Here is a 25244-nt window from a genome sequence, read left to right as displayed (position 1 = left end):
ACGATTAAAAAGATCCAACAGTTCATATGGCTTGCTATTCGTATACTATATAGGAGTATAGATATAGATATAGATGTCAAGGTTTGCTCACATAAGGCACGGTGGTTGGGCCAGCCCAATAATCGCTTTGTGCGCCTTGGGATGAACAACTCCTAGTCAGTACGGGTTTCAACCGGTTTGTTGGCATGAAAGCTATATCTCGCTTATAGATGTATGCTTCTCTCGCCTGAAGTATTTTTTGGTCACTACAGTATTGGCCGGCCCAGTACTGGCCGGCCCAGTACTGTAGCATTAATTTTACTGCGTTCATTATTTTGTGTTTTCTTGTTTTCCATTCTCAATTTTTGCCATTGGTTTTAATTTTTATTTTCATCATTTTTCTTTGGTTTTAATCGGTTTTTTTGGTTTTTATTTTTGGTTTATTTCATGGTTTACTTCTTTTCTAAGCAAATCACTGTGTTCCACTGTTTTACATCGGTTTTCTTGTTTTTTATACTTTCTTATTCTTATTCTTTTTATGTGTTTTTTCTTTGTTTCTTATTCTTATACTTTGTTTATTTCTGGTTTTCTTTGTTTTTTATCTTTTTCACACACATTGTATATGTTATGTATACAACATAAATAATTTTTTTTATAAATTTTTATAATGCATGATTTTTTTAATATATGTTTTGAAATATACTTTTTCCATACATATTGTACATTTTTTATATCAGTAGCAACATTTTTGTATACTTGTTTAACATTTTCTAAATACATGATTAACATTTTCTCAGGTATATTTTTTGATGCCTACTTTTTTCACATGGATTGTGCATTTTTCATATACATAAGAAACATTTTTCTTATACACATTTACTTTTTAAATGCATGATTAATATATTTTCAAATATATGTTTCGATGTCTGCTTTCTTGAGTATACCTTTATTGTATACACAACAAACATTTTTCTTATAGAGTACATTATAAGAAATTAATAGGTCAGTTGAATACCCGGGAGCAGTAATTTAATTGTTTCAAATTTTCTGTTAACATTTTTCAAATACATGATTAACATTTTTGTAATGTACATTTTGACGTATATATTTTTCATACATATGGTAGCTTTTTTATGCATATGAAAATATTTATAGACATTTAACATTTTAAAATACATGATACATTTTTCCATACACGTTGTATATATTTTGCACACTTACTTTTTTATATACACCTTAAACATTTTTTAAATATATGATTAATATTTTTTTATGGTATGAATATTTTTTCAATGGTTGAACAGTTTTTTTTTGTAAATTTCTATATATAAGGAAACAGTGAAAACAAAAGAAAAATAAAACAAAAATTAAAAGGATGGTGACGGGACACGGGGCGGACCGACGCACCGCTTCAATGTTGGTGCCGTGACAGGCCGCGTACGGTTTGGGTCGGCATGAATGCGGCGCTGACTCTCTAGAGCGACGCTGACCGGTGTGAATATGCGTCAACTGGTTTGTGCGGGAAAAATCGCTGGTGCAGAAGAGGTTTTTAAGTGGGTCTGGAGTATTCAGATGCGTGCAGGGCAGCGTTTCAAACGCCTATAAACGGGAAATAATTCTATGAGACAAGGTCTCACGGGTTAGCAGGTGATACCCATCCTGATGGATGACACGTGACATTTATAAATCACAAAGCATCTACCCATCGCCCACTTGAAATCACGGGGAGATTAGATGCTTTGTGATTTATGAATGCCACGTGTCATCCATCAGGATGGGTCTCACCTGCTAATCGTGAGACCTCTCATATAATCCCCCCCTCCATACCGTCCTAATTTGGATCTGTTTGCGGGAATTTCTACAACCCATACCTGGCCAAACGGGCCGGCCCGGCCCGGCCCATTATAATCGTGCCTGGCCCGGCACGGCCCGCCAGAGCACGATTACTATACGGGCCGTGCCGTGCCGGCCCGCGTGCTGCGCCCCCAGGCCCAGGCACGGCCCAGTTAGTAAACGGGCCGGCCTGTTGGCCCGTTTAGCACGGTGGACTGCATATTTTCAGCCTATTATTTGACGCACTGAGCGTTTTTTAGCCTATTTTTACATATTTGGCCATATATAGATGTATAAAAAATAAAAAAACTTAATCGGGCCGTGCCGTGCCGGCCCGCGTGCCTAGCCTCCAGGCCCAGGCACGGCCCAGGGCGTGCCGCGTGCCTGGCCCGGCCCGTTTAGCCCGTGCCGTGCCGGCATGCTCACGGGCCGGCCCGAAAAAACCGGCCCATTCGGCCAGCTATACTACAACCTCACTAACTTACATGTGTATGGACGAATTAAACCTTATAAATGTCTAATTTGAACTAAAACCATGATTATTTTTGGACGGAGGATGATTGCAATTGTTCCTGCGTGCCTGCTCTTGGCTTGGAATGTTCTAGAAGGGCCTAAAGCACTAGACCCGTTGCAGGGCAGCTTCCCTCCGTCCGTTCAAGGATGGACGGGCACGATCGACGCGGGGGACCTGACCTAGAACCTCACCAAACCCCAGGAGACCCCTCCCTCGGCAGCGCCTCGCCGAGCACCACCGCCATGGCCGCCGCCTCCTCCCCCCTCGCCGCCGGCGACAGCGCGCACCGGCGGCAGTGGCGGTACACGTGGGAGACCCTGGCGCACCTCCCCCTCCTGCGTCTCTACCTCTCCCACCCGGCCCTCTCCGCCGCGGCGCCCTCCGGTCTCCGCGCCGACCTCCGCCTCGACGCCGACCTCCTCCTCCTCTCCTTCTTCCTTACGTCGGACCCCGTCTCCCTCAGGGTCCCCGTGCCGAGGGTGCTCGTGGACCCCTCCGTCCCGCCCGAGTGCCGTGCCGCGGGGGACCACCTCGAGGTCCGCCTCACCCTCGTCCTCCCCGTCGACCACCCCGTCGTCGCCGCCGCCTTCCCCGGCGCCGGCCCTCCCGCGCCCCTCTCCCTCCGCGATGGTGAGCTTTTGGTTAACGTCTGTTCCCCTCTGAGATTAAGCGAGGTGTAGTTAGTTTCTCAATTGCCTCCTCAACTGAAATTGAATCAGTACTCAGTAATCACTCAGAGATGACCATAGCCCCGTATAATTTAGTGAAGACTATAATCTGATTTCTACTTCCAAATGACAGTGAAGTGTTCATAGGTAGGTTTCCTCATTTTGAATCTCCATGTTTCAGACCAATTTTGAGATATTTTCGTTGGTTCTTTTTCATGGCAGATTTGAAGTCTCTATCTTCTGGGGATGTCCATTTGTACTGCAAAACATGCTCAGCAAGATTGACAAAACAGCCACTAAGGTAGACTTTTGGGAGCCTTTGTGGTTGGGGCTTACACTTTACGTGCAGTGTTTACTCTTCAGTTACATGTCTCACTTGTTTACACGTTGAAAAATGCATGGAAATTGAACCTACTCAAACCAAATTGCTGGCACTCAGTACTTCATACTTAGCAACGTCCAAACCCATGATAGTGTGCTATGCAAGAATGAAGAATCACAATCTTAATCAAACCGCATCTCTTAGCAGAAACTGGAAAGATGTTAATATCTAGTGGAAACTGCAATAAAAGTTTTCATGATCAAGGTAAACATTTTACCATTATTTATTGGGTTTTTATCAGTTTTGCCATCGGTTGTATACTTGTATAACACTACTCAGTTCTGCCACTAGAACTTTTCACTACTCAAAAATGCCACTGTTCTGCTGGTCACGTAATCAAAAATACCATTTTTCACCGTTACCGTCAGGTCAATGCAAGTTGACTGAAGGTAGATGACGAAAATACCCCTGATCTCATTTTGCACTCTCTCTCTCCATAGTGTGGGTCCCACTAGTCAGGGAGCAAGGATAAAAAATTTTGGAGAAAAAAGAGCGTTTCTGGGTTTCGAACCAAAGACCTCAATGTAGACGGAGGAGCATGACAACCACTCTGACTAACACAAGCATTCATTTGAGATTAGAAATATTTTTATACAATAATCTATCTAGACCTAACTAAACAGACCCGACCCTACTGAAGCTAATCCTTTGGCCGACCCGCTTGTGCCAGTTTCGCCAGTTTCCCTAGTGGGAACCACAAATCCTAGCCGTCGTCGCCTGCCTAACTCCTCAATCCTCACCTGGCACCGTCGGTCGCCAGGCTGGCCGCCCAGCTCCAGCATGCCCGCCATGCTGCTGCGGCGCCTCCTGCCGAGTGCCACCACCCGTTGTCACCGTTACCAGAGAGATTCTTCCAGTCGGCTAGCCACTCGTGCGGGTGATCCCAACTAACTTTCAAACTCTAGCACAACTAGCTAGCAACAAGAAAAGATATGACACGCTGATATGTTGGCATATTATTCCGTCCAAACAATATAAGGAATATATCTCCTTGTACAACAAAAGACTTCCGTACTTCAGTTGGTTAGCCCGTGCAACGTGCAGGTCGTTGTGTTGGGTTCGAAACCCTGCATAGCCATTTTTCATTTTATCTTTTCATACGCCCGTTGCAGATGGGCCCACAAGTCAACAAAAAGAGAGGGGAGTTGACAAACGGGATAAGGGTATTTTTGTCATCTATCTTCAGTCAACGTGCATTGACATGGCGGTAACGGTGAAAATGGTCTTTTTGAGCACATGTCTAACGATACAGTGGTGTTTTTGAGTAGTGAAAATTTTTAATGGCAAAACTGAGTAGTGTTATACAACCGATGGCAAAACTGATAAAAACCCTTATTTATTTCTCCTGCACAACCTGTTCTTTTTCACATGTAATAAGTAAGTTATTCAGAGATGCCTTGCACTTCTCATATCATCTCCATTGCTTTTAAATTGGAGAAAACTTACTATTGGTTGATGGATCTGCTCATCAGTCATCGCATTGTAGTGGTTTACCAAGTTCTGTTGGAATGTAAATGTTCTAAAGAAGCACTAGGAGTGGCTGAATTTGTCTGAGGTGGTAATGAAGCGCTTTATGGAGTAGTCTTATGCTCTGGTCCCACTTGGAAGATATACTATTGGTTCAGTAGATAATTTCTAGAATCTAAGTTCTAAAAATAGCTGCAATCTACAGATCACTAACACTAAGAGCATCTTATTGCATTTAAGCATTAGGTAATTACTCACATATCATCAGCCTGCTCATGAGCTTGTGCGATCTACAGCTCATGGGTGCTAATAGTTTGTACTGGACGTGAAAACTAGGTGCACTGCTTGTGTTTCATCAGTATTATAACTGTCCAAAAGCTTCATATGAACCTTATCTCGTTGGCGAGTCTCATGTTTAAAATAACCACTTTTCAGGGACGTTGTGGAAATGCCATCTTTAAATTGGGAGGATGTGGCTGACAATTGGTTTGGTGGATGTTGCACATCATTCGGAGGGGCAAGTGAGAAGTTAATATCACACTATATCAATGCATATGGTCGCCTGCAGAGAACAACTCTACTAGATGCTACCTCCATTATTATAGAGAAGGATTATCTTGAGACAGATATAGTGTCGAGAGTAGATATTTCAGTGCCCAGTGTTGATTTTGTTGCACTAGAAGAAGCTATGTTTAATGTTACTCTACAAAGCGATCATACTGCTGAGAAGATAAAATTGAATAATTCAGAAGAGGAGGTATGCCATGAAAAGAAAATTGGTTCTAATCACTTGCGACCTCCAGTTCTTTTGGAAGAGGGTCCTTGTATTGATAATACTGAAAAAAATGGAGGCACTCCTTGGACTGATCAGTGTGGTACTATCCAGCTGAATAATGGTGGCGATGTGAACTCTGAGAAGTCTACAAGTGACTGTTTTATTGAAAACATGGAGCAAACTTCTCAAGAGGCTGATTCGAATCTGGTAGATCCATGCAGTTGCTGCGGTGACAGTGGAGATAGTGGAAAAGCTGGATTGGAGAACCAAAGAGATTACAAGTTAACAAAAAGTATCTCCCTTGGAAGTAGCTTTATCATTAAAGAATCAAACCTTGTGAAAGATGTTAACTGGGTTGAGCTTCTATGTTCTCATTGCTCGTCATCTCTTGGGTCATACCCATCGCAATATTCAGATGCTCCATCAGATGGACGGGTACGGCTGTTCAAATGTTACACATCCTCAGACCTTCCTGTTGGGGGTCCTCATGATGTGTTCAGGTACTCTATATGTGCCTTCTCTCTAGTTTTGAGATAACTGGTGTAACCACTCCTAATGATTGAAAAAAGGAAGTTAAATGACAACTCTTATACATAGTCTGGCAGTTAGAGCTGTTGCTCCTTGTAACTCTCTGAATGGATATTCTGCATTAGCTTGGTGTTCATAAGTTGATTTCATCACTGACATGGGGCATGGTTATCTATGTGCAGGGGACACACATTGGAAAAACTATTTGTTAATTTGTTGCTTGAAATAGCTGAAGATGAAATATCTTTTCGTACAGTAGTGAGAGATTTGAAAACCAAAAGGCCCATGCTGCAAATAGTCCTTCTTAGTTCAAAAGCATGGATGTTTTCTGGTTACTGCTGTGAAAATGAAATGGATGGTTCACATGTGACAGCACATCTGCAGCCTACTGTTAAGCTCCTGTATTCTAACTGCAGTAGTGCGTCAGAAACAGACTTAAGGTATGGTATATGCTAAACCTACACCTAGTCTTTTTGTTGATGGGAAGTATACTGATGTTTACATACCTACCATACTGTCTAAAGCTTTAATTGTACCTCAATATGAATTTTGGACAGATGATTGTATTTCCTGCAAGTCTGTTATGTGCGAAGTCACAATGGCAGTAACCTGTGTTATTTCCTTCTGTTTTCAGGACAGTAGAGGAGTGGTCATCCAAATATCGGGCTGAACAGTTATACATGATGGTCGGGCAGATAAATGAACTTACTGAATGCCTTAGCTCAGCTAAGGATGAGTTCCCTCTTTCTTGCTCGTCTCTTGAAGGAATGTGTCTTTCGTCTCTGGAGCGTTGATTCGATTTTAAGATGCTAATACTTTACTCATGATGCCCCAAGCCGCTGACTGATCATTGTATCATGCATCTCTGGTGGAGACCCTAATCATATATACCAAGCACTGTTCCTGCCTATCTCAGTTTAGTAGTCGTTTGGCGAGCTGGTTATCCCATCTGTACACTGCGAGATTTCTGGACTCCCTCCTGTTGGCACAAGGCTGAGTGACAGACGGAGTTCTTATTCAACATGCTTTTGCTGATAGAGGTTTCAGCCTTCTCGTCATCTACTCTAAGAAGTATTTGGCACATTGTTGTAGCTATACAGCGTTAATGGTCAACCCACTAACCTGCATGTATTCTGTATTCTGGTATGTTGCTAGATTTTAGTACTTGAAATGCATTTATGGAGTGATCTGTGATGAATTATATTTCTTTGACTCTTGATATTTCTTCAACTCATATAGCCTTTTACAAATGAAGGATCCTTGTAACATAAATGACTCCTAGGAAACTGCAGATTAATCAGTCTCTGGCTCTCTGCTGATGTCTAATAACCTAATACAACCATGTTATATATTAATATTATGAATGGTGGTTGCAACTTGCAAGATTTGTGGTGCCTGGTTACATTCATCAGATATAGTCTGGAGCAACTACGAGCACAAAAATATGAATGGTTTTGTTAGTCAATAAAGGGAACAGTGCTGGGGTCTTGCATTGGTGCAAGAGTACAACCATTGTTCCCTGTGATAGGAGGGTACTTGGCTTGCCCCCATCTGTAACATAACATCAACCCCTCAGATTCCTCCACCCAGATTGTCACATGCATTGATGCATGGATGTGTACATATGTTCCTTTTCCTAAAAGAGTAATTTCATCTCAATTGCATTTGACTGTATGATTTGGTTTGAAAAATATACAGTATCACATTTGTTCATATCAGTTAAATAATTTTGCGCAAACTGTCCACTATTTTGGCCTATTGATCACATGGTATGTCATCAAACTCCTAGTATTTTTTCTATTTGTATATGATAATTACATGGGTAGATAAAAAGAACCAAACCCAGCCTGTGGTAAATGAAGTGACTGTACATGCAAACTCATGGATCTGTACATGTGCATGTCCATGTTTTGTCCACTTCAATGTGTTTTGGAAGAACGTGCATGCACCACAGCATCAGACATGATTTGCGTAGACCTTTCTCCACAACCATGAAAGTGGCGTGGAAAGGGCTCATGATTTATCCAGTGTTGTTACAGAAATGGTAAAGCACAGTAGGGCCATGCATGGGATGGGAGGGTGAACAATGACCTACCCGTGAATGACATGTCATATTCTCTTAACTAGCTGGAAAGAAAAGACTACACTTAATGTTGCATTGGGTCCTTATGAATGCACCCCCCTTGATGATGGTGGATGCAAAAGGAGGTATTATTACACATGAACATAGTTAGGCATGATATTAATAGCATGTTGGATAATTATGATGATAAGCGCAATGATCAGAGTGAATTTAGGAATAAACACAAAACAAAGAGACAACAACTTGTCCTGGTCGTACTAGTGAAGTATTTTGATAGAGCAAGCTTAGGTACTAAGCCTTCCTATACCATTGTGTAATGCTCACATGCAACGGGGGCTGAGCCTTTAAAAAATAATAATTATGCCCATCACATTCGGCCAACTCATGCATGTATTTCAACAATGCTTGGTTTTTGTCTTTGTCGTTTTCATTCAACATGTTACATAGCACTAATTAAGATGCAATGTTCGAGATGATGTGCATCTTAATTTGGGGCTCATCAGGCTCTCCCTATCCTTTCATTCATGACATCCAATCCAATAATTAGATCACCGTTTTAGTAAATCGGTCACGACAAACATTGGTGTCTAGTTACATCAACATATACATACACTAGCTGGTACTGTTTCTTGTTGTGTAGTTAAAGAAAAGACACAGTGGGCCAATAGATTATACATGTAAGCTCTATAATGGCAGACATAATGAAGTGGGGCTAGTCCCCCTAATCATATCTCCAGTACCCTTAACTGGAGCTTTCATCATTTGGACACATACCCAAATCAAGGCTGTGATCCAAAGTGAATAACCAACCCTTGCTTTATCTGCAAGAGGATCTGAAATTGTATATTTTTTTACCTTCATATCTGATTGAGTAACTACTTCCCCTTAATCTTTGGCTTCTTGCCCTTCTACACGCTCATGTTAGTTCTTGTCAATGTATATGCATGAAAAAGTGCTTCTATGCTCTGCTGAAAGTAAAAAATAAGATGAAATTCTGTTGATCTGTCATAATTAAGAATGATAATAGTGAAAAAAGGTTTGATCAATATGATACTGCCTTTTTCACTGCATCAGACATGATTTGCATAATACTTTCCAAAGTGACTTTTCACAGAATGTACCATTTTCCTTTACCAATCGCACAAACATAAGATCAGACGAAAATACACCAGTAGTACATTATAGAACTTTACAAGAGTAAATAATATAATGCCTTTTTCACTGTGCAGGTCAAAGCAGGAGAAGCGGTAAGGAACTTGCCTTTGAGCAATGTGGTGGCCCAGGCATAGAGGGATCCAAGGGAGAAAAGGATAGCAGTATAGCACTGGCCAGTGGCCAAAGTCCCAGTGGAGCCGTTGCACTAGTATCTGAATTTTATATTGGCTGGACATGTTATCCATCCATCTATTTGCTCTGATCATCAAACTGTGGCTGCATCCATGCAGCAGCATCTGAGACCAGGTATTTAATGGAATAGAACATTCTACCATATATAGGTGAAGTGAAGCTAGCCTACGCTACGCTACACGAGGGCTGTTGTTGATCTGATCTTCAAGGTTAGTGTTGAGTATAAAAGAAAGAAGTCGGTAAGCTTATATGAGCATCCATATGTTTGTTGTGTTGACTTCTGCATTCTTTTTGGTGGCTTTTTGAGCGTCTGGGATCTGGTGTATCATTTTAGTTAGTTGGTAAAAACTCGATACAATCGAGGGATGCATGCATCCTCCTGTAGTATGAAGAACCTGTTATAAATTAATGGTGGGGAAACATATGCTTGTATTTATTGTTTGAAAAAGCCAGCATGAATCATTGCTCTTTTTCTCGAATTAATAATTTTTTCCAGGTACAAAAGGAGTAGGTCACTCTTTTTTGTACGACATGCAAAAGAATCAGCAACTTGATCTTGTTTAAATTAATTAGTACTTGAAATTGGGATCCTACCAAAACATTATTTCCCCCCTGGAAGCTCGAGAAAGCAAAACACTTTAGAGAAAAACCTACTGAGTATATTATTATCAACTAAAGTGACGCAGGTTTTCTGGGATTTAATTGATCTTCTGTTTGGAACTGAGTGTTTCAAATTTTGGCGGGCTTAGAGGTTGGCCTGGCCGGTGTGTTAAAAGTAGGGATAGCCATGTGTATAAAAATGCTAGTGTTTTTATTGGACGTGCTAGCGTCGGGAGGGCGGCCGTTGCGGGAAATCGGCCGCCTCCTGCCCCCAGTCTTACTTAAACGATGCTTCTAGAGCGTCCAATCACAGTAACAAAAGCAAATAATCCAAGTGCAACATTTTTTTGTGGGTATATGACTTTCTCACGATCTGCCAGAGAATGTGAAAAAAATGGTGCAATGTTTTCAAACACACGAATACGTTTTTTTATATGTAATATACATGTTTCAATTTGTTGCAACATGTCTTTGAGAAAACTGTTCACAAGAAAATATCTAGTGGAAACCAAGGTACAATGAACATTAGTGTAAAACAAGTAAAAAACTACTCCCTGTTTTAAGGTTTCTAAAAATTCTGAAAAAGATATGCCGGGGAGGTGATGCTGTACAAATATATACTCCATCCATTCCTAAATATAGGGTGTATAGTTTTTGGCACGGAATTAAAGAACGCACGTGGAGGGAAAATTTCACAAGTTTTGGGCAAGATCTCTGTTTTCAAGGCGTCCCTAAGGCGTCGCCTAGGCGACGCTTAGGCGTCAGGGCGCCCTGCGAGGGCAAGGCGTCCACCTCGCCTTAGGTGGGTGTCTAAGGCGTCCGCCTTAAGCTATAAGGCGTCCGAGGCGTCTGCCTAGGCGTCCGAGGCGTTGCCTTAGTCCATTTTGGACGCCTTAGCTTGCCAGGCAGGCAGGGGAGCTGTTTTAGGCGGGAAACAGAGTTTTGGCGGGAAGCTGGAATCATGTTGGCGCCAACAGGTAAGAGGGGAGAAAGAGAGAGAGAGAAACAGCCCCCAATCCACACACTCCTCCCCCTCCTTCTCTTCAGTGGCTCCTCTCCAGCAGATCTGGTTCCTCCTCCTCTCCAGCAGCTCCTCCCCCTCCTCTCCAACGGTTCCTCCTCTCCAGCAGCTCCTCCTCTTCCTCCTGTCCAGCAGCTCCTCCTCCTCTTCCTCCTGTCCAGCAGCTCCTCCTCATCCTCCTGTCCAGCAGCTCCTCCTCCTCTGCAGTACAGCAACAACAAGCAAGAGCAACAGTATGCCCAATGCGGAGGGGGAGGATTCAGACTACGTTGAGGATGATGATGATGTGAGCAATGACGATCAAGAGCCAACTAATGTTGACCAAGATGGTGAAGACAACACCAATGCCAATGAGTTTGATGATGATGACTTTTGATTGAGACTTTGAGAGTGGAGAGACATGAGAGAGCTGAGCTGGCCACCTTTATCCCTTTTGCTATGCTGGAATTATCTATTATTCTGTTTGTCTTATGTGGACTACTGGACTTGTGTCATTTGAATTGGTTAATGGTTATGTAATATGCCATGCATTGCAGATTGCAGTTGCACTCATACTTGCTATCTTTCTTTCCACTTTTGTTCGCTGCCTCACTTTTATTTCTATTTTTTGTGGAATGTGCACTGGTAAGTGATACATTATTCTAACATATTTGTTCATGACTTCATGTTGATGCAGAATTCTGTTGGGGAGAAAAGCAAGTGCAAAGAGGATGGGGGCTCTACAACAATCAGTTGCAAGGTGTGTATGGCTGTATGCCTAGTTGCTTAATGCCTACCAAATTCTACTTAATTCTGTTGCTTACAAGTCTGTAAGGCGTCGCCTCGCCTTATGCCTCAGCGCTTAGGCAGTGAGGCGCCCCCCCAGCGCCTCGCCTCGCCTTACCGCCTTAAAAACATAGGGCAAGATTGCACCTGACTAATTGACATGAGAAAATAGAGGAGCTTGACCTATATATGGAAATGTAATCAAATCCCTTGAAAAATTATTCAAACGACTGGTGAAACGCAATACACCTATATTTTGGACTTTTTCTCAAAAAATCTATACACCTTATATCAAGGAACAGAGGGAGTATAAAATTCCAAGTTCAAAATGAAGTTCATTTGTGAGGTATGAGATAACCAAATTCAGTAGTGAATATTGACCACAATATCACTATTTCTTTCATAATTTGTTTTTTTTTCTTACCACCCAATGAGCATGAGTTTGAGCTTCAAATATCACATGTTTATAGGCCATCACACTTCTAATGCACTTCCATTTCTCGGGAATTGTTTAGAAGTTTGAACTTTAACACACTATATTTTATCAGGAATTGGATAGATGTTTTGAAATGTGATATCTGCTGGATACTTTCTAGTCGCGAGCACCATATGGCAAAATAATTAACCAACAATACACGGCAACACTAAATGCCTTCACAAGATGAACACAGCAATTCACAACAAATATGGATGGCCAAAAGCATTGCAACACGGCGTTCATCCATTCTAAGTTTGGGATTCAAGTTGCTAATCGTTTACCAATAATGCTTTGGCCAGCAATGTCGCTGCATTGGACTCGCCGCTAACGAATCTGATCGGGCAAGCCCAAATGCATCCCACCCCGGCCCACCCACCATCTTCTCCGAGCTTGGAGGCGCGTTGAATTTTCATGCCAATGAGCTCTCCGAGCTCCATCCGGGGTTAAGGAGTGGCGAGAAAAAGAATCCTGGGGAGAAAGGATGGTTGAGGGAGCACCAGGAGCGAACAATCTGAGAAGGTGACTGAGGGGGCAGTGATTGGGAATAGTTTCCCAGATACATATGGAGGTTTGTGACTTTTTGAGATTTTTCATAGAAAGCATTGAACTGAAGTGTAAACACTCGATGTATTTTAGTTAGTTCAACGATCAGGGTTTAAATTTCGTTTGAAATAAATTAGCTGACAACAGTCTCAGAACACATAATGTCCATATTATTACTGCGTGAAAATTATGTACTATGTAGATACTGTCCAAGAGAAAAATAAAGATGTGGGCGTGTTCCATTTTCTCTCACAAATTTCACAGCGAAATTCAGTCGAACTTAAAAGTTGCACTATCTGCCAAAGAACAGTAAGAACTAAGAACCACTTCCCTCCTAACGAGACATGAAAAGAAGATTATACAAAAGCAGATTGACCATCCAGCAAATAACCAAGACAGATCGAATCAGTAGTAGTACAGATGCACTCCTCGACCTCGATTAATTTACATTTACACTGAAAGAGAAGTAATTAACTAAGATAAATCCATTGCATCGACAATGCGAAATTTTTACAGCTGCATTATTGGATCATCTCCTCTGTCTCTTGTCTTTTAACTGGACTTGATCGCTCGCACTTGCAGCTCTACACGCGCGCGAGCATGGACGAATCATTCAGTTGGCCTCGGCGACCCGGCTGACGGCGAACACGGAGTCCAGGTCCGCCGGCACGCGGAAGTACTCTGTCGCCTCCCCGTCGTCGCGGTTGCACCGGCGGTCGGCGAAGATCGCCACCGCCGTCCTCGCCTTCTTGGGCGCCGGCGGGCACGTCGCCGCCTCCCAGGGTATCCTGCACCCTTCCCCTCTCGGCGTCGTCACCTCCTCCTCCTCTTCCACTTCCTTCTCCTCCACCTCCCCTGCCTCGCCGCTGCTGTCGCCGCCGCCGTGTCTTCGGCGGCCGACCTTGACGGGCCTGAGCGGCACTGCAATCCAGACCGCTGCCGCCGTCGCCTTCTTCCTCCTCCCGCGGACCGCCGCCTGGTCGTCGTCGACGGGGGCGTGGGCTTCCACTCGCATGCCGCCATGGCGGTGCAGCTGCAGCTTCGCCATCTCTTGCAACCCCATGAGCGCGGGAAATGGACCTGGCTCGCTTAGCTAGCTTGTGTTTGAGTGTGATGAGCAAATTGAGCTGCTGAGAAGACAGCAATGGAGTGAAGAAATAGCAACAGAAGAAAGCTTTGGCAGCTAAGAAAAATGAGGGAGAGGCTTTTAGGGAGGGCTTTTGTGAAAGCGAGGAGGGGCTGCTTGAAATATATAACGGAGACAGGGGAGGATGAAGGCTCTGGTAGGGGTGGCTGGGCTGGGAGGGCGATTAGCTGGGGTAGATACAATCTTGGACTCTTTCTGATTGACTGCGCATGGGGATGGGGGTAATGTATCAGGTGAAAATGATTTATCAGTCATGTGGTGATAATTGGGTAAGAAAAAAAATTGGTTCAGGCACTGAATTTTTGTTTTCGAGAGTACGCAAACTGTGTACCATTTCTTTACAGAAGAGAGCAACAGCACTCCAACACCTGAAAGACACAGCAAAGCTGCAGATAGCTGCTACTCCGCTCCCGCCCGCCAGCGCCCATTGACGCAGTTCATCAAGATGAAGGGGCAAAGTTCAGATCCACCGAGCTGCTTCCGTAGACACCAGCAGGTTAACATGCCCATTGAGTTGAAACCTTTGCGCTTGGCCTCTGGGAGTAGCTTCCTGGAATGGAACCACCAATCTTCCAAGCTGTCCGTGCTAGCGGGGATCGGATTGTCAATATGTGAAAAGCATCCCACAAGTGTGCACGGTTCAGTTTTTTTTTTAAATAGTCACCTGGTAGTCCTTAGTTGATAGAGATTTTCTGAAAGAAATTTAAACTAACTTAGAGGTAGGTGCGGCATCGCACATGGCGACGGTGATAGCCTGGTTGGTTTAGGGGCAGCGCAGCATCAGTCGAGTCGGTGGTGATTGCGACATGGTAATGGAACACGGGGATGATCGCATTGGACGCAAAGATGTTTCAGTCGTCAGGTTTGGACCGGGCTTAATTTGGATTCATATACTAGACCTGCTTTTGCAGTCATCTTAGGAAACTAACAATTGGTGCTTCAGGCCGGGTGTGAAGACTGAAAAATTGGGAGCAGAGGGAGGCAAATCTGCAGTGGGCAATGCTTTGGCACATGGTCCTTTGTGCTTCACATGAATGGTACAGTACAGTTCAAAGCACACACACGTGCGTACTGTTCACTGCAGTCTCATAGCCAACGGCCATTCTTGAATACTAGGTCAATGTCTATCTGTCACTAATTTGTCAAATAAAGTAAAAATGTCCTGGAAAATCACTGATGCGATAACATTCGGCCACACTCTGTTTTGTTGCAGATTAAGAAATGAAAGAAAACCATGGCCCTTGCAATCGAGCCGGATGGATTGAGATCATTCGTGATGGAAAGCCTTAAAAATATATAGTAGTGTTTCCCTCGCTCGCCCCCCGTAGATTCACCGGCGTACACGATCATATAGATATAAGTTGTCTCTCGTCTGAACACATTATATATGTTTTCTCTTACCGGAAAACAGTAGGAAAGGATCCTACTATGTAATTGTATTAATAAAAATATTTACAAGGGAGTATATACAGAAGAGTGAAGGGGAAAGATTACAAATTCTTTCCTATCCAAGAAAGAAAATTATTCAGAGTGTTTTCTCTCTACTCCATGGGTAACCAGAGTAAGATCTTCGCTGAAACTTCCAAGCCATCTTCCCAGAGAGGGCCTCTCAGTTCTGAATATTTAATCATTCCCGATCTTCTATACGTTCAAACAGCATGGAATGACTATACCCATGCTAAATGGAGTGTTAATGGCTATTCTTGCAAGCTTAATTTCATCAAAGGTTGACATCCCGATGAGCTTGTGAGGTAGAAAAGCATTTCCAGCATGCCTGAGAAAAACAGTAGTTCTAGAAGAGATGAAGCTGAGATTCTTCAGCTGTTCATGGCAAAGGATACAACTGTAAGAGTTAAGATAAAATGTTTTCCTCTGCACCATATTTCTGGTGCTAAGTTTGTCATAAAGGAGCAGCCAACAACCTTTTCCATTTGAGTCGACAGGCACTCTTATTTCATCAGCGTCTCCCTGAGTCCGAAGTGCAGTAATGTTCTCTTGCAATGGGACTGAACTGAGAGTGAGCCTGAGCAGAAATAGGTCCATGAAACTTGTCTGCTAGATCATGCAGTTGCAAAGATGCACTGAAAGGATATTCAAGTTGGTGGCATAGGAGCAAAGCTCAGCATAAAGTTGTTGTAAAGGTTAGTCAGACCAATTATGTAGTCAAAGCAGCAAAGAATCACCCGAGCCTGGTTTACATGTTGCCACTCTTTGAAATTGGGGAATCAGTTTTAAATGTGTCTTCCACCAACATGGTAACAGTTAAGCAAGAACACACAGAAGTATTTATCTGTTCTCGTGAACCATCATATCACAACAAAATGGTCAGACCGATGCAAGGTGCGACATGGAAGTGGACAAACCGAACCGTGCTTTTGCACAAATTTCTTGTAATTTACATCATGATAGTACAACTCAGGCCACAGGAGAACATGCCTCATTGCGAGCACAGTCCCAAGACACCTTACTTGCCGGGGACAAAGTTGGTGGCGAATGCCCATGCATTGTTGTTGACGGGGTCGGCGATGTGGTCAGCGAGGTTCTCAAGTGGGCCCTTGCCCGTGACGATAGCTTGGACAAAGAAGCCAAACATTGAGAACATGGCAAGGCGACCGTTCTTGATCTCCTTCACCTTGAGCTCGGCGAATGCCTCAGGGTCTTCGGCCAAGCCAAGAGGGTCGAAGCTACCGCCTGGGTAGAGTGGGTCAACGATCTCACCGAGTGGGCCGCCGGCAACACGGTACCCCTCGACGGCACCCATGAGCACGACCTGGCATGCCCAAATAGCTAGGATGCTTTGTGCGTGCACTAGGCTGGGGTTGCCGAGGTAGTCGAGACCACCCTCACTAAAGATCTGGGAGCCGGCCTTGAACCAAACGGCCTCGCCAAACTTGACGCCGTTGCGGGCGAGCAACTCAGGGAAGACACAACCAAGTGCCCCAAGCATGGCCCAGCGACAGTGGATCACCTCCAGCTCCCGGTTCTTGGAGAAGGTCTCCGGGTCAGCCGAAAGTCCAGCAGTGTCCCACCCATAGTCGCCAGGGAACTCACCGGTCAGGGTAGCTCGGAGGCTCACCGGAGAGTGGGCCGAGGTAGAGCACACGGTCAGCACCGTACCATGGGCTGCCGGAGGAAACCTGCTTTGCCTTTGCTGCGGTCTTGCGCATGGTGACGCGGGCCTCGCCCAAGAGAGCCAAAGATGGTACATTCTTCACCGCCTTGCCGGCAAAGGTCGAGGAGGAGAGGGACATGGTGGCTGCCGCCATTGGAAAGCTAACAAAAGTGTCTGATGTGTTGTATGGGTTCTCAAAGAGATGAGTGAGTGTGGAGATGATTTGGTAGTAGAGGGGGAGGTGGCTACTTAAGGCAGCAGGAGGTGTCACAGGAAATCCATTCAGTGTGCAATCTGACAAGATAAATAAGGATAGAGAGAAAAATCTTGAGCTTTGCTGCCATTGGTGCTGCACAGATCTCTTGCTCTCAGAACACTTGGCGCAGTGAGAGCCAGGAGAAATGAGTATTGCTGTGAACTTGTGGCCAGGAGTGGCTGTGACTGGATTTCGTTGGAGACAGCTGATTGAATCAAGTGTGTGAGTGAGACCTGCATGGTTCGCATGCACCAGAAAGCATCGCGCGACGAGTTGTTGCGCTCACATATCTTTTAGATTTCAGAAAATCAAAATAGGATGCGCCATCTCCTCTGGTGAAAGATCACATTATCGAGCCAAATTCCATACATAAAGCTAGATATATCCATTTTTACCGTAATGAAAAATGTAGGTCCATCTTAATTTGCCATTCAGCTGATAAAATCAATTTATTCCAATTTACATCTGAATATTCTATATATTTTAGTTTAACGTGGAGACTAATTATACTGCTACTGAAATAAAAGAAGTTATGTTTGGTTAAATAAAAACAAAACTATTAATTTAACCTTAAAAGAAAATGTTCCTCTATTCATGATAAATCTTTGAACAAAAATAAATAAATAAATCAAAGTGTGTAACATTACCAATGGCCCTTGCAGTTGGATACCAAATGACTCCTTCACTGAGAATATGGTAGGTAGACGCTGCAGAATGAGGACCAGAACTGCTCGCCCATATAAACTCATCCTGCATCTCGAACTGGAGTTGGATATTTTGAAAAGCGTCCCACAGGTATGCATGGATCAGTTTTAAATGGTCACCTGGTAGTTTGATAGACATTTTCTGAAAGAAATTTATACTAACTTAGAGGTAGGTGCGGCATCGTGCGTGGCGATGGTGATAACCTGTTTGGTTTAGGGGCAGTGCAGCATCAGTCGTGTCGGTGGTGATTGCGACATGGTAATTGAACACGGGGATGATCGCATAGGACACAACGATGTTTCAGTCGTCAGGTTTGGACCGGTCTTAATTTGGATTCATATACTGGACCTTCTTTTGCATCCATCGCATGAGTAACTAACAATGGGTGCTTCAGGCCAGGTGAAAAACTGGGAGCAGGGAGGCAAATCTGCAGTGGACAATGCTTTGGCACAGGGTCCTTTGTACTACTTCACATGAATGGTAGTACAATTCAAACCCCACACACACACGTGCGTGCTGTTCGCTGCAGTCTCATAGCCAACGGCCATTCTTGATTACTAGATCAATGTCTATCTGTCTCTGAATTGTCCAAATCATAACGTAAAAGCGCAGAGACCTGAAAAATCACTGATGCAGTATAATTGGACACACTCTGTTTTGCTGCAGATTAAGAAATGAAAGAAAGCCATGGCCCTTGCAGTTGAGCCGGATGGATTGAGATCGTTTATGATGGTTGCCTTAATGGAAGGCCTGAAGAATAATAGCCAGCTTCGATGAAAAGCATTTCCCTCGCTCGGGCCCCGTAGATTCACCGGCGTACACGAACATATAAGTTGTCTCTTGTCTGAACAAATTATATATGTTCTTTTTACAAGGGAGCATATACAGAAGAGGGAAGGGGAAAGATTACAAATTCTTTTCTATCCAAGAAAGAAAATTATTTGAGTGTTTTCTCTCTACTCCATGGGTAACCAGAGTAAGATCTTCGCTGAAACTTCCAAGCCATCTTCCCAGAGAGGGCCTCTCAGTTCTGAATATTTAATCATTCCCGATCTTCTATACGTTCAAACAGCATGGAATGACTATATCCATGCTAAATGGAGTGTTAATGGCTATTCTTGCAAGCTTAATTTCATCAAAGGTTGACATCCCGATGAGCTTGTGAGGTAGAAAAGCATTTCCAGCATGCCTGAGAAAAACAGTAGTTCTAGAAGAGATGAAGCTGAGATTCTTCAGCTGTTCATGGCAAAGGATACAACTGTAAGAGTTAAGATAAAATGTTTTCCTCTGCACCATATTTCTGGTGCTAAGTTTGTCATAAAGGAGCAGCCAACAACTTTTTCCATTTGAGTCGACAGGCACTCTTATTTCATCAGCGTCTCCCTGAGTCCGAAGTGCAGTAATGTTCTCTTGCAATGGGACTGAACTGAGAGTGAGCCTGAGCAGAAATAGGTCCATGAAACTTGTCTGCTAGATCATGCAGTTGCAAAGATGCACTGAAAGGATATTCAAGTTGGTGGCATAGGAGCAAAGCTCAGCATAAAGTTGTTGTAAAGGTTAGTCAGACCAATTATGTAGTCAAAGCAGCAAAGAATCACCCGAGCCTGGTTTACATGTTGCCACTCTTTGAAATTGGGGAATCAGTTTTAAATGTGTCTTCCACCAACATGGTAACAGTTAAGCAAGAACACACAGAAGTATTTATCTGTTCTCGTGAACCATCATATCACAACAAAATGGTCAGACCGATGCAAGGTGCGACATGGAAGTGGACAAACCGAACCGTGCTTTTGCACAAATTTCTTGTAATTTACATCATGATAGTACAACTCAGGCCACAGGAGAACATGCCTCATTGCGAGCACAGTCCCAAGACACCTTACTTGCCGGGGACAAAGTTGGTGGCGAATGCCCATGCATTGTTGTTGACGGGGTCGGCGATGTGGTCAGCGAGGTTCTCAAGTGGGCCCTTGCCCGTGACGATAGCTTGGACAAAGAAGCCAAACATTGAGAACATGGCAAGGCGACCGTTCTTGATCTCCTTCACCTTGAGCTCGGCGAATGCCTCAGGGTCTTCGGCCAAGCCAAGAGGGTCGAAGCTACCGCCTGGGTAGAGTGGGTCAACGATCTCACCGAGTGGGCCGCCGGCAACACGGTACCCCTCGACGGCACCCATGAGCACGACCTGGCATGCCCAAATAGCTAGGATGCTTTGTGCGTGCACTAGGTTGGGGTTGCCGAGGTAGTCGAGACCACCCTCACTAAAGATCTGGGAGCCGGCCTTGAACCAAACGGCCTCGCCAAACTTGACGCCGTTGCGGGCGAGCAACTCAGGGAAGACACAACCAAGTGCCCCAAGCATGGCCCAGCGACAGTGGATCACCTCCAGCTCCCGGTTCTTGGAGAAGGTCTCCGGGTCAGCCGAAAGTCCAGCAGTGTCCCACCCATAGTCGCCAGGGAACTCACCGGTCAGGTAGCTCGGAGGCTCACCGGAGAGTGGGCCGAGGTAGAGCACACGGTCAGCACCGTACCATGGGCCGCCGGAGGAAACCTGCTTTGCCTTTGCTGCGGTCTTGCGCATGGTGACGCGGGCCTCGCCCAAGAGAGCCAAAGATGGTACATTCTTCACCGCCTTGCCGGCAAAGGTCGAGGAGGAGAGGGACATGGTGGCTGCCGCCATTGGAAAGCTAACAAAAGTGTCTGATGTGTTGTATGGGTTCTCAAAGAGATGAGTGAGTGTGGAGATGATTTGGTAGTAGAGGGGGAGGTGGCTACTTAAGGCAGCAGGAGGTGTCACAGGAAATCCATTCAGTGTGCAATCTGACAAGATAAATAAGGATAGAGAGAAAAATCTTGAGCTTTGCTGCCATTGGTGCTGCACAGATCTCTTGCTCTCAGAACACTTGGCGCAGTGAGAGCCAGGAGAAATGAGTATTGCTGTGAACTTGTGGCCAGGAGTGGCTGTGACTGGATTTCGTTGGAGACAGCTGATTGAATCAAGTGTGTGAGTGAGACCTGCATGGTTCGCATGCACCAGAAAGCATCGCGCGACGAGTTGTTGCGCTCACATATCTTTTAGATTTCAGAAAATCAAAATAGGATGCGCCATCTCCTCTGGTGAAAGATCACATTATCGAGCCAAATTCCATACATAAAGCTAGATATATCCATTTTTACCGTAATGAAAAATGTAGGTCCATCTTAATTTGCCATTCAGCTGATAAAATCAATTTATTCCAATTTACATCTGAATATTCTATATATTTTAGTTTAACGTGGAGACTAATTATACTGCTACTGAAATAAAAGAAGTTATGTTTGGTTAAATAAAAACAAAACTATTAATTTAACCTTAAAAGAAAATGTTCCTCTATTCATGATAAATCTTTGAACAAAAATAAATAAATAAATCAAAGTGTGTAACATTACCAATGGCCCTTGCAGTTGGATACCAAATGACTCCTTCACTGAGAATATGGTAGGTAGACGCTGCAGAATGAGGACCAGAACTGCTCGCCCATATAAACTCATCCTGCATCTCGAACTGGAGTTGGATATTTTGAAAAGCGTCCCACAGGTATGCATGGATCAGTTTTAAATGGTCACCTGGTAGTTTGATAGACATTTTCTGAAAGAAATTTATACTAACTTAGAGGTAGGTGCGGCATCGTGCGTGGCGATGGTGATAACCTGTTTGGTTTAGGGGCAGTGCAGCATCAGTCGTGTCGGTGGTGATTGCGACATGGTAATTGAACACGGGGATGATCGCATAGGACACAACGATGTTTCAGTCGTCAGGTTTGGACCGGTCTTAATTTGGATTCATATACTGGACCTTCTTTTGCATCCATCGCATGAGTAACTAACAATGGGTGCTTCAGGCCAGGTGAAAAACTGGGAGCAGGGAGGCAAATCTGCAGTGGACAATGCTTTGGCACAGGGTCCTTTGTACTACTTCACATGAATGGTAGTACAATTCAAACCCCACACACACACGTGCGTGCTGTTCGCTGCAGTCTCATAGCCAACGGCCATTCTTGATTACTAGATCAATGTCTATCTGTCTCTGAATTGTCCAAATCATAACGTAAAAGCGCAGAGACCTGAAAAATCACTGATGCAGTATAATTGGACACACTCTGTTTTGCTGCAGATTAAGAAATGAAAGAAAGCCATGGCCCTTGCAGTTGAGCCGGATGGATTGAGATCGTTTATGATGGTTGCCTTAATGGAAGGCCTGAAGAATAATAGCCAGCTTCGATGAAAAGCATTTCCCTCGCTCGGGCCCCGTAGATTCACCGGCGTACACGAACATATAAGTTGTCTCTTGTCTGAACAAATTATATATGTTCTTTTTTACAAGGGAGCATATACAGAAGAGGGAAGGGGAAAGATTACAAATTCTTTTCTATCCAAGAAAGAAAATTATTTGAGTGTTTTCTCTCTACTCCATGGGTAACCAGAGTAAGATCTTCGCTGAAACTTCCAAGCCATCTTCCCAGAGAGGGCCTCTCAGTTCTGAATATTTAATCATTCCCGATCTTCTATACGTTCAAACAGCATGGAATGACTATATCCATGCTAAATGGAGTGTTAATGGCTATTCTTGCAAGCTTAATTTCATCAAAGGTTGACATCCCGATGAGCTTGTGAGGTAGAAAAGCATTTCCAGCATGCCTGAGAAAAACAGTAGTTCTAGAAGAGATGAAGCTGAGATTCTTCAGCTGTTCATGGCAAAGGATACAACTGTAAGAGTTAAGATAAAATGTTTTCCTCTGCACCATATTTCTGGTGCTAAGTTTGTCATAAAGGAGCAGCCAACAACTTTTTCCATTTGAGTCGACAGGCACTCTTATTTCATCAGCGTCTCCCTGAGTCCGAAGTGCAGTAATGTTCTCTTGCAATGGGACTGAACTGAGAGTGAGCCTGAGCAGAAATAGGTCCATGAAACTTGTCTGCTAGATCATGCAGTTGCAAAGATGCACTGAAAGGATATTCAAGTTGGTGGCATAGGAGCAAAGCTCAGCATAAAGTTGTTGTAAAGGTTAGTCAGACCAATTATGTAGTCAAAGCAGCAAAGAATCACCCGAGCCTGGTTTACATGTTGCCACTCTTTGAAATTGGGGAATCAGTTTTAAATGTGTCTTCCACCAACATGGTAACAGTTAAGCAAGAACACACAGAAGTATTTATCTGTTCTCGTGAACCATCATATCACAACAAAATGGTCAGACCGATGCAAGGTGCGACATGGAAGTGGACAAACCGAACCGTGCTTTTGCACAAATTTCTTGTAATTTACATCATGATAGTACAACTCAGGCCACAGGAGAACATGCCTCATTGCGAGCACAGTCCCAAGACACCTTACTTGCCGGGGACAAAGTTGGTGGCGAATGCCCATGCATTGTTGTTGACGGGGTCGGCGATGTGGTCAGCGAGGTTCTCAAGTGGGCCCTTGCCCGTGACGATAGCTTGGACAAAGAAGCCAAACATTGAGAACATGGCAAGGCGACCGTTCTTGATCTCCTTCACCTTGAGCTCGGCGAATGCCTCAGGGTCTTCGGCCAAGCCAAGAGGGTCGAAGCTACCGCCTGGGTAGAGTGGGTCAACGATCTCACCGAGTGGGCCGCCGGCAACACGGTACCCCTCGACGGCACCCATGAGCACGACCTGGCATGCCCAAATAGCTAGGATGCTTTGTGCGTGCACTAGGCTGGGGTTGCCGAGGTAGTCGAGACCACCCTCACTAAAGATCTGGGAGCCGGCCTTGAACCAAACGGCCTCGCCAAACTTGACGCCGTTGCGGGCGAGCAACTCAGGGAAGACACAACCAAGTGCCCCAAGCATGGCCCAGCGACAGTGGATCACCTCCAGCTCCCGGTTCTTGGAGAAGGTCTCCGGGTCAGCCGAAAGTCCAGCAGTGTCCCACCCATAGTCGCCAGGGAACTCACCGGTCAGGTAGCTCGGAGGCTCACCGGAGAGTGGGCCGAGGTAGAGCACACGGTCAGCACCGTACCATGGGCTGCCGGAGGAAACCTGCTTTGCCTTTGCTGCGGTCTTGCGCATGGTGACGCGGGCCTCGCCCAAGAGAGCCAAAGATGGTACATTCTTCACCGCCTTGCCGGCAAAGGTCGAGGAGGAGAGGGACATGGTGGCTGCCGCCATTGGAAAGCTAACAAAAGTGTCTGATGTGTTGTATGGGTTCTCAAAGAGATGAGTGAGTGTGGAGATGATTTGGTAGTAGAGGGGGAGGTGGCTACTTAAGGCAGCAGGAGGTGTCACAGGAAATCCATTCAGTGTGCAATCTGACAAGATAAATAAGGATAGAGAGAAAAATCTTGAGCTTTGCTGCCATTGGTGCTGCACAGATCTCTTGCTCTCAGAACACTTGGCGCAGTGAGAGCCAGGAGAAATGAGTATTGCTGTGAACTTGTGGCCAGGAGTGGCTGTGACTGGATTTCGTTGGAGACAGCTGATTGGATTTAAGTGCATGTGTGAGTGAGACCTGCATAGTTCGTATGCACTAGAGAGCATCGCGCGGCGTCACACCACGCACACTCCGACGAGCCGTTGCGTTCATGTGTCTTTTACATTTCAGAAAATCAAAATAGGAACTACCATCTCCTCTTGGTAAAATATCACATTATTGAGCCAAATGCCATACATAAAGCTAGATATATCCATTTTTTACCATAATGAAAAATGTATGTCCATCTTAATTTGTCATTGAACTGACAAATAAAATCAGTTTATTCCAATTTACATCTGAATATTCTATATATTTTAGTTCAATTTAACGTAGAGACCCATTATACTGCTACTAAAAAAATAAGTTATATATGCTTGGTAAAAAAGATTAGTAATTTAACCTTAAAAAATGTGCCTCCATTCGTAGTAAATATTGAACAAAAGAAAAATTCAAAGTGTGTAACATTTCCACATAAATTGGGAAAAAATGTTGGAGAAGATTATTTCTACATGAAAAAATGTCAGTTTAAGCAGAAGTGTTTGCTCTTCTCCTGGGTAAATATGCACCCA

At 44.2% G+C, this 25244-nt stretch overlaps 3 protein-coding genes and 1 pseudogene across 5 annotated transcripts; 1 reads left to right on the top strand and 3 right to left on the bottom strand.

Moving 5' to 3' along the window:
- Positions 1-2457: 2457 nt before the first annotated feature.
- LOC123136083 (uncharacterized) lies at positions 2458-10587 on the top strand. Of its 2 annotated transcripts, XR_006466557.1 has the most exons (6): positions 2458-2956; positions 3217-3295; positions 5279-6118; positions 6329-6586; positions 6781-7289; positions 9459-10587. XR_006466557.1 is itself a non-coding variant. In XM_044555369.1 (5 exons), the coding sequence occupies exons 1-5, from the start codon at positions 2473-2475 to the stop codon at positions 6938-6940; spliced, it is 1821 nt and encodes a 606-aa protein (XP_044411304.1). In that variant the 5' UTR covers positions 2458-2472; the 3' UTR covers positions 6941-7363. The 2 variants fall into 2 exon arrangements, 1 of the variants encoding a protein (XP_044411304.1); XM_044555369.1 differs by lacking the exon at positions 9459-10587 and having other exon boundaries at positions 6781-7363.
- A 5897-nt stretch (positions 10588-16484) lies between these two features.
- Positions 16485-17473, bottom strand: LOC123136084 (chlorophyll a-b binding protein of LHCII type 1-like; annotated as a pseudogene). Its single transcript, XR_006466558.1, has one exon. The product of XR_006466558.1 is annotated as a chlorophyll a-b binding protein of LHCII type 1-like (transcript).
- Positions 17474-19972: 2499 nt separating this feature from the next.
- LOC123136085 (chlorophyll a-b binding protein of LHCII type 1) lies at positions 19973-20960 on the bottom strand. The gene has a single exon (XM_044555370.1). It carries the CDS (start codon positions 20881-20883, stop codon positions 20083-20085), a length of 801 nt encoding a protein of 266 aa, XP_044411305.1. The 5' UTR covers positions 20884-20960; the 3' UTR covers positions 19973-20082.
- A 2500-nt stretch (positions 20961-23460) lies between these two features.
- On the bottom strand, positions 23461-24448 carry LOC543256 (chlorophyll a-b binding protein of LHCII type 1). The gene has a single exon (XM_044555367.1). The coding sequence runs from the start codon at positions 24369-24371 to the stop codon at positions 23571-23573; it is 801 nt and encodes a 266-aa protein (XP_044411302.1). The 5' UTR covers positions 24372-24448; the 3' UTR covers positions 23461-23570.
- Between the last annotated feature and the right edge of the window lie 796 nt (positions 24449-25244).

The sequence above is a fragment of the Triticum aestivum genome, chromosome 6B (assembly GCF_018294505.1).
Source record: "Triticum aestivum cultivar Chinese Spring chromosome 6B, IWGSC CS RefSeq v2.1, whole genome shotgun sequence".
Classification (NCBI taxonomy): Eukaryota; Viridiplantae; Streptophyta; class Magnoliopsida; order Poales; family Poaceae; genus Triticum; species Triticum aestivum.
Note: the sequence above shows the minus strand (reverse complement) of the source record. Positions and strands in the feature narration are given on the sequence as shown.

Bases quoted from the DNA above. Each gene is read 5' to 3' on its own strand.
- LOC123136083 (XM_044555369.1), top strand. From the start codon at position 2,473: ATGGACGGGCACGATCGACGCGGGGGACCTGACCTAGAACCTCACCAA. The intron at 2,957-3,216 runs GTGAGCTTTTGG...TTTTCATGGCAG, and splicing joins GCCCCTCTCCCTCCGCGATG to ATTTGAAGTCTCTATCTTCT. The intron at 3,296-5,278 runs GTAGACTTTTGG...ACCACTTTTCAG, and splicing joins TTGACAAAACAGCCACTAAG to GGACGTTGTGGAAATGCCAT.
- LOC123136085 (XM_044555370.1), bottom strand. From the start codon at position 20,883: ATGGCGGCAGCCACCATGTCCCTCTCCTCCTCGACCTTTGCCGGCAAG.
- LOC543256 (XM_044555367.1), bottom strand. From the start codon at position 24,371: ATGGCGGCAGCCACCATGTCCCTCTCCTCCTCGACCTTTGCCGGCAAG.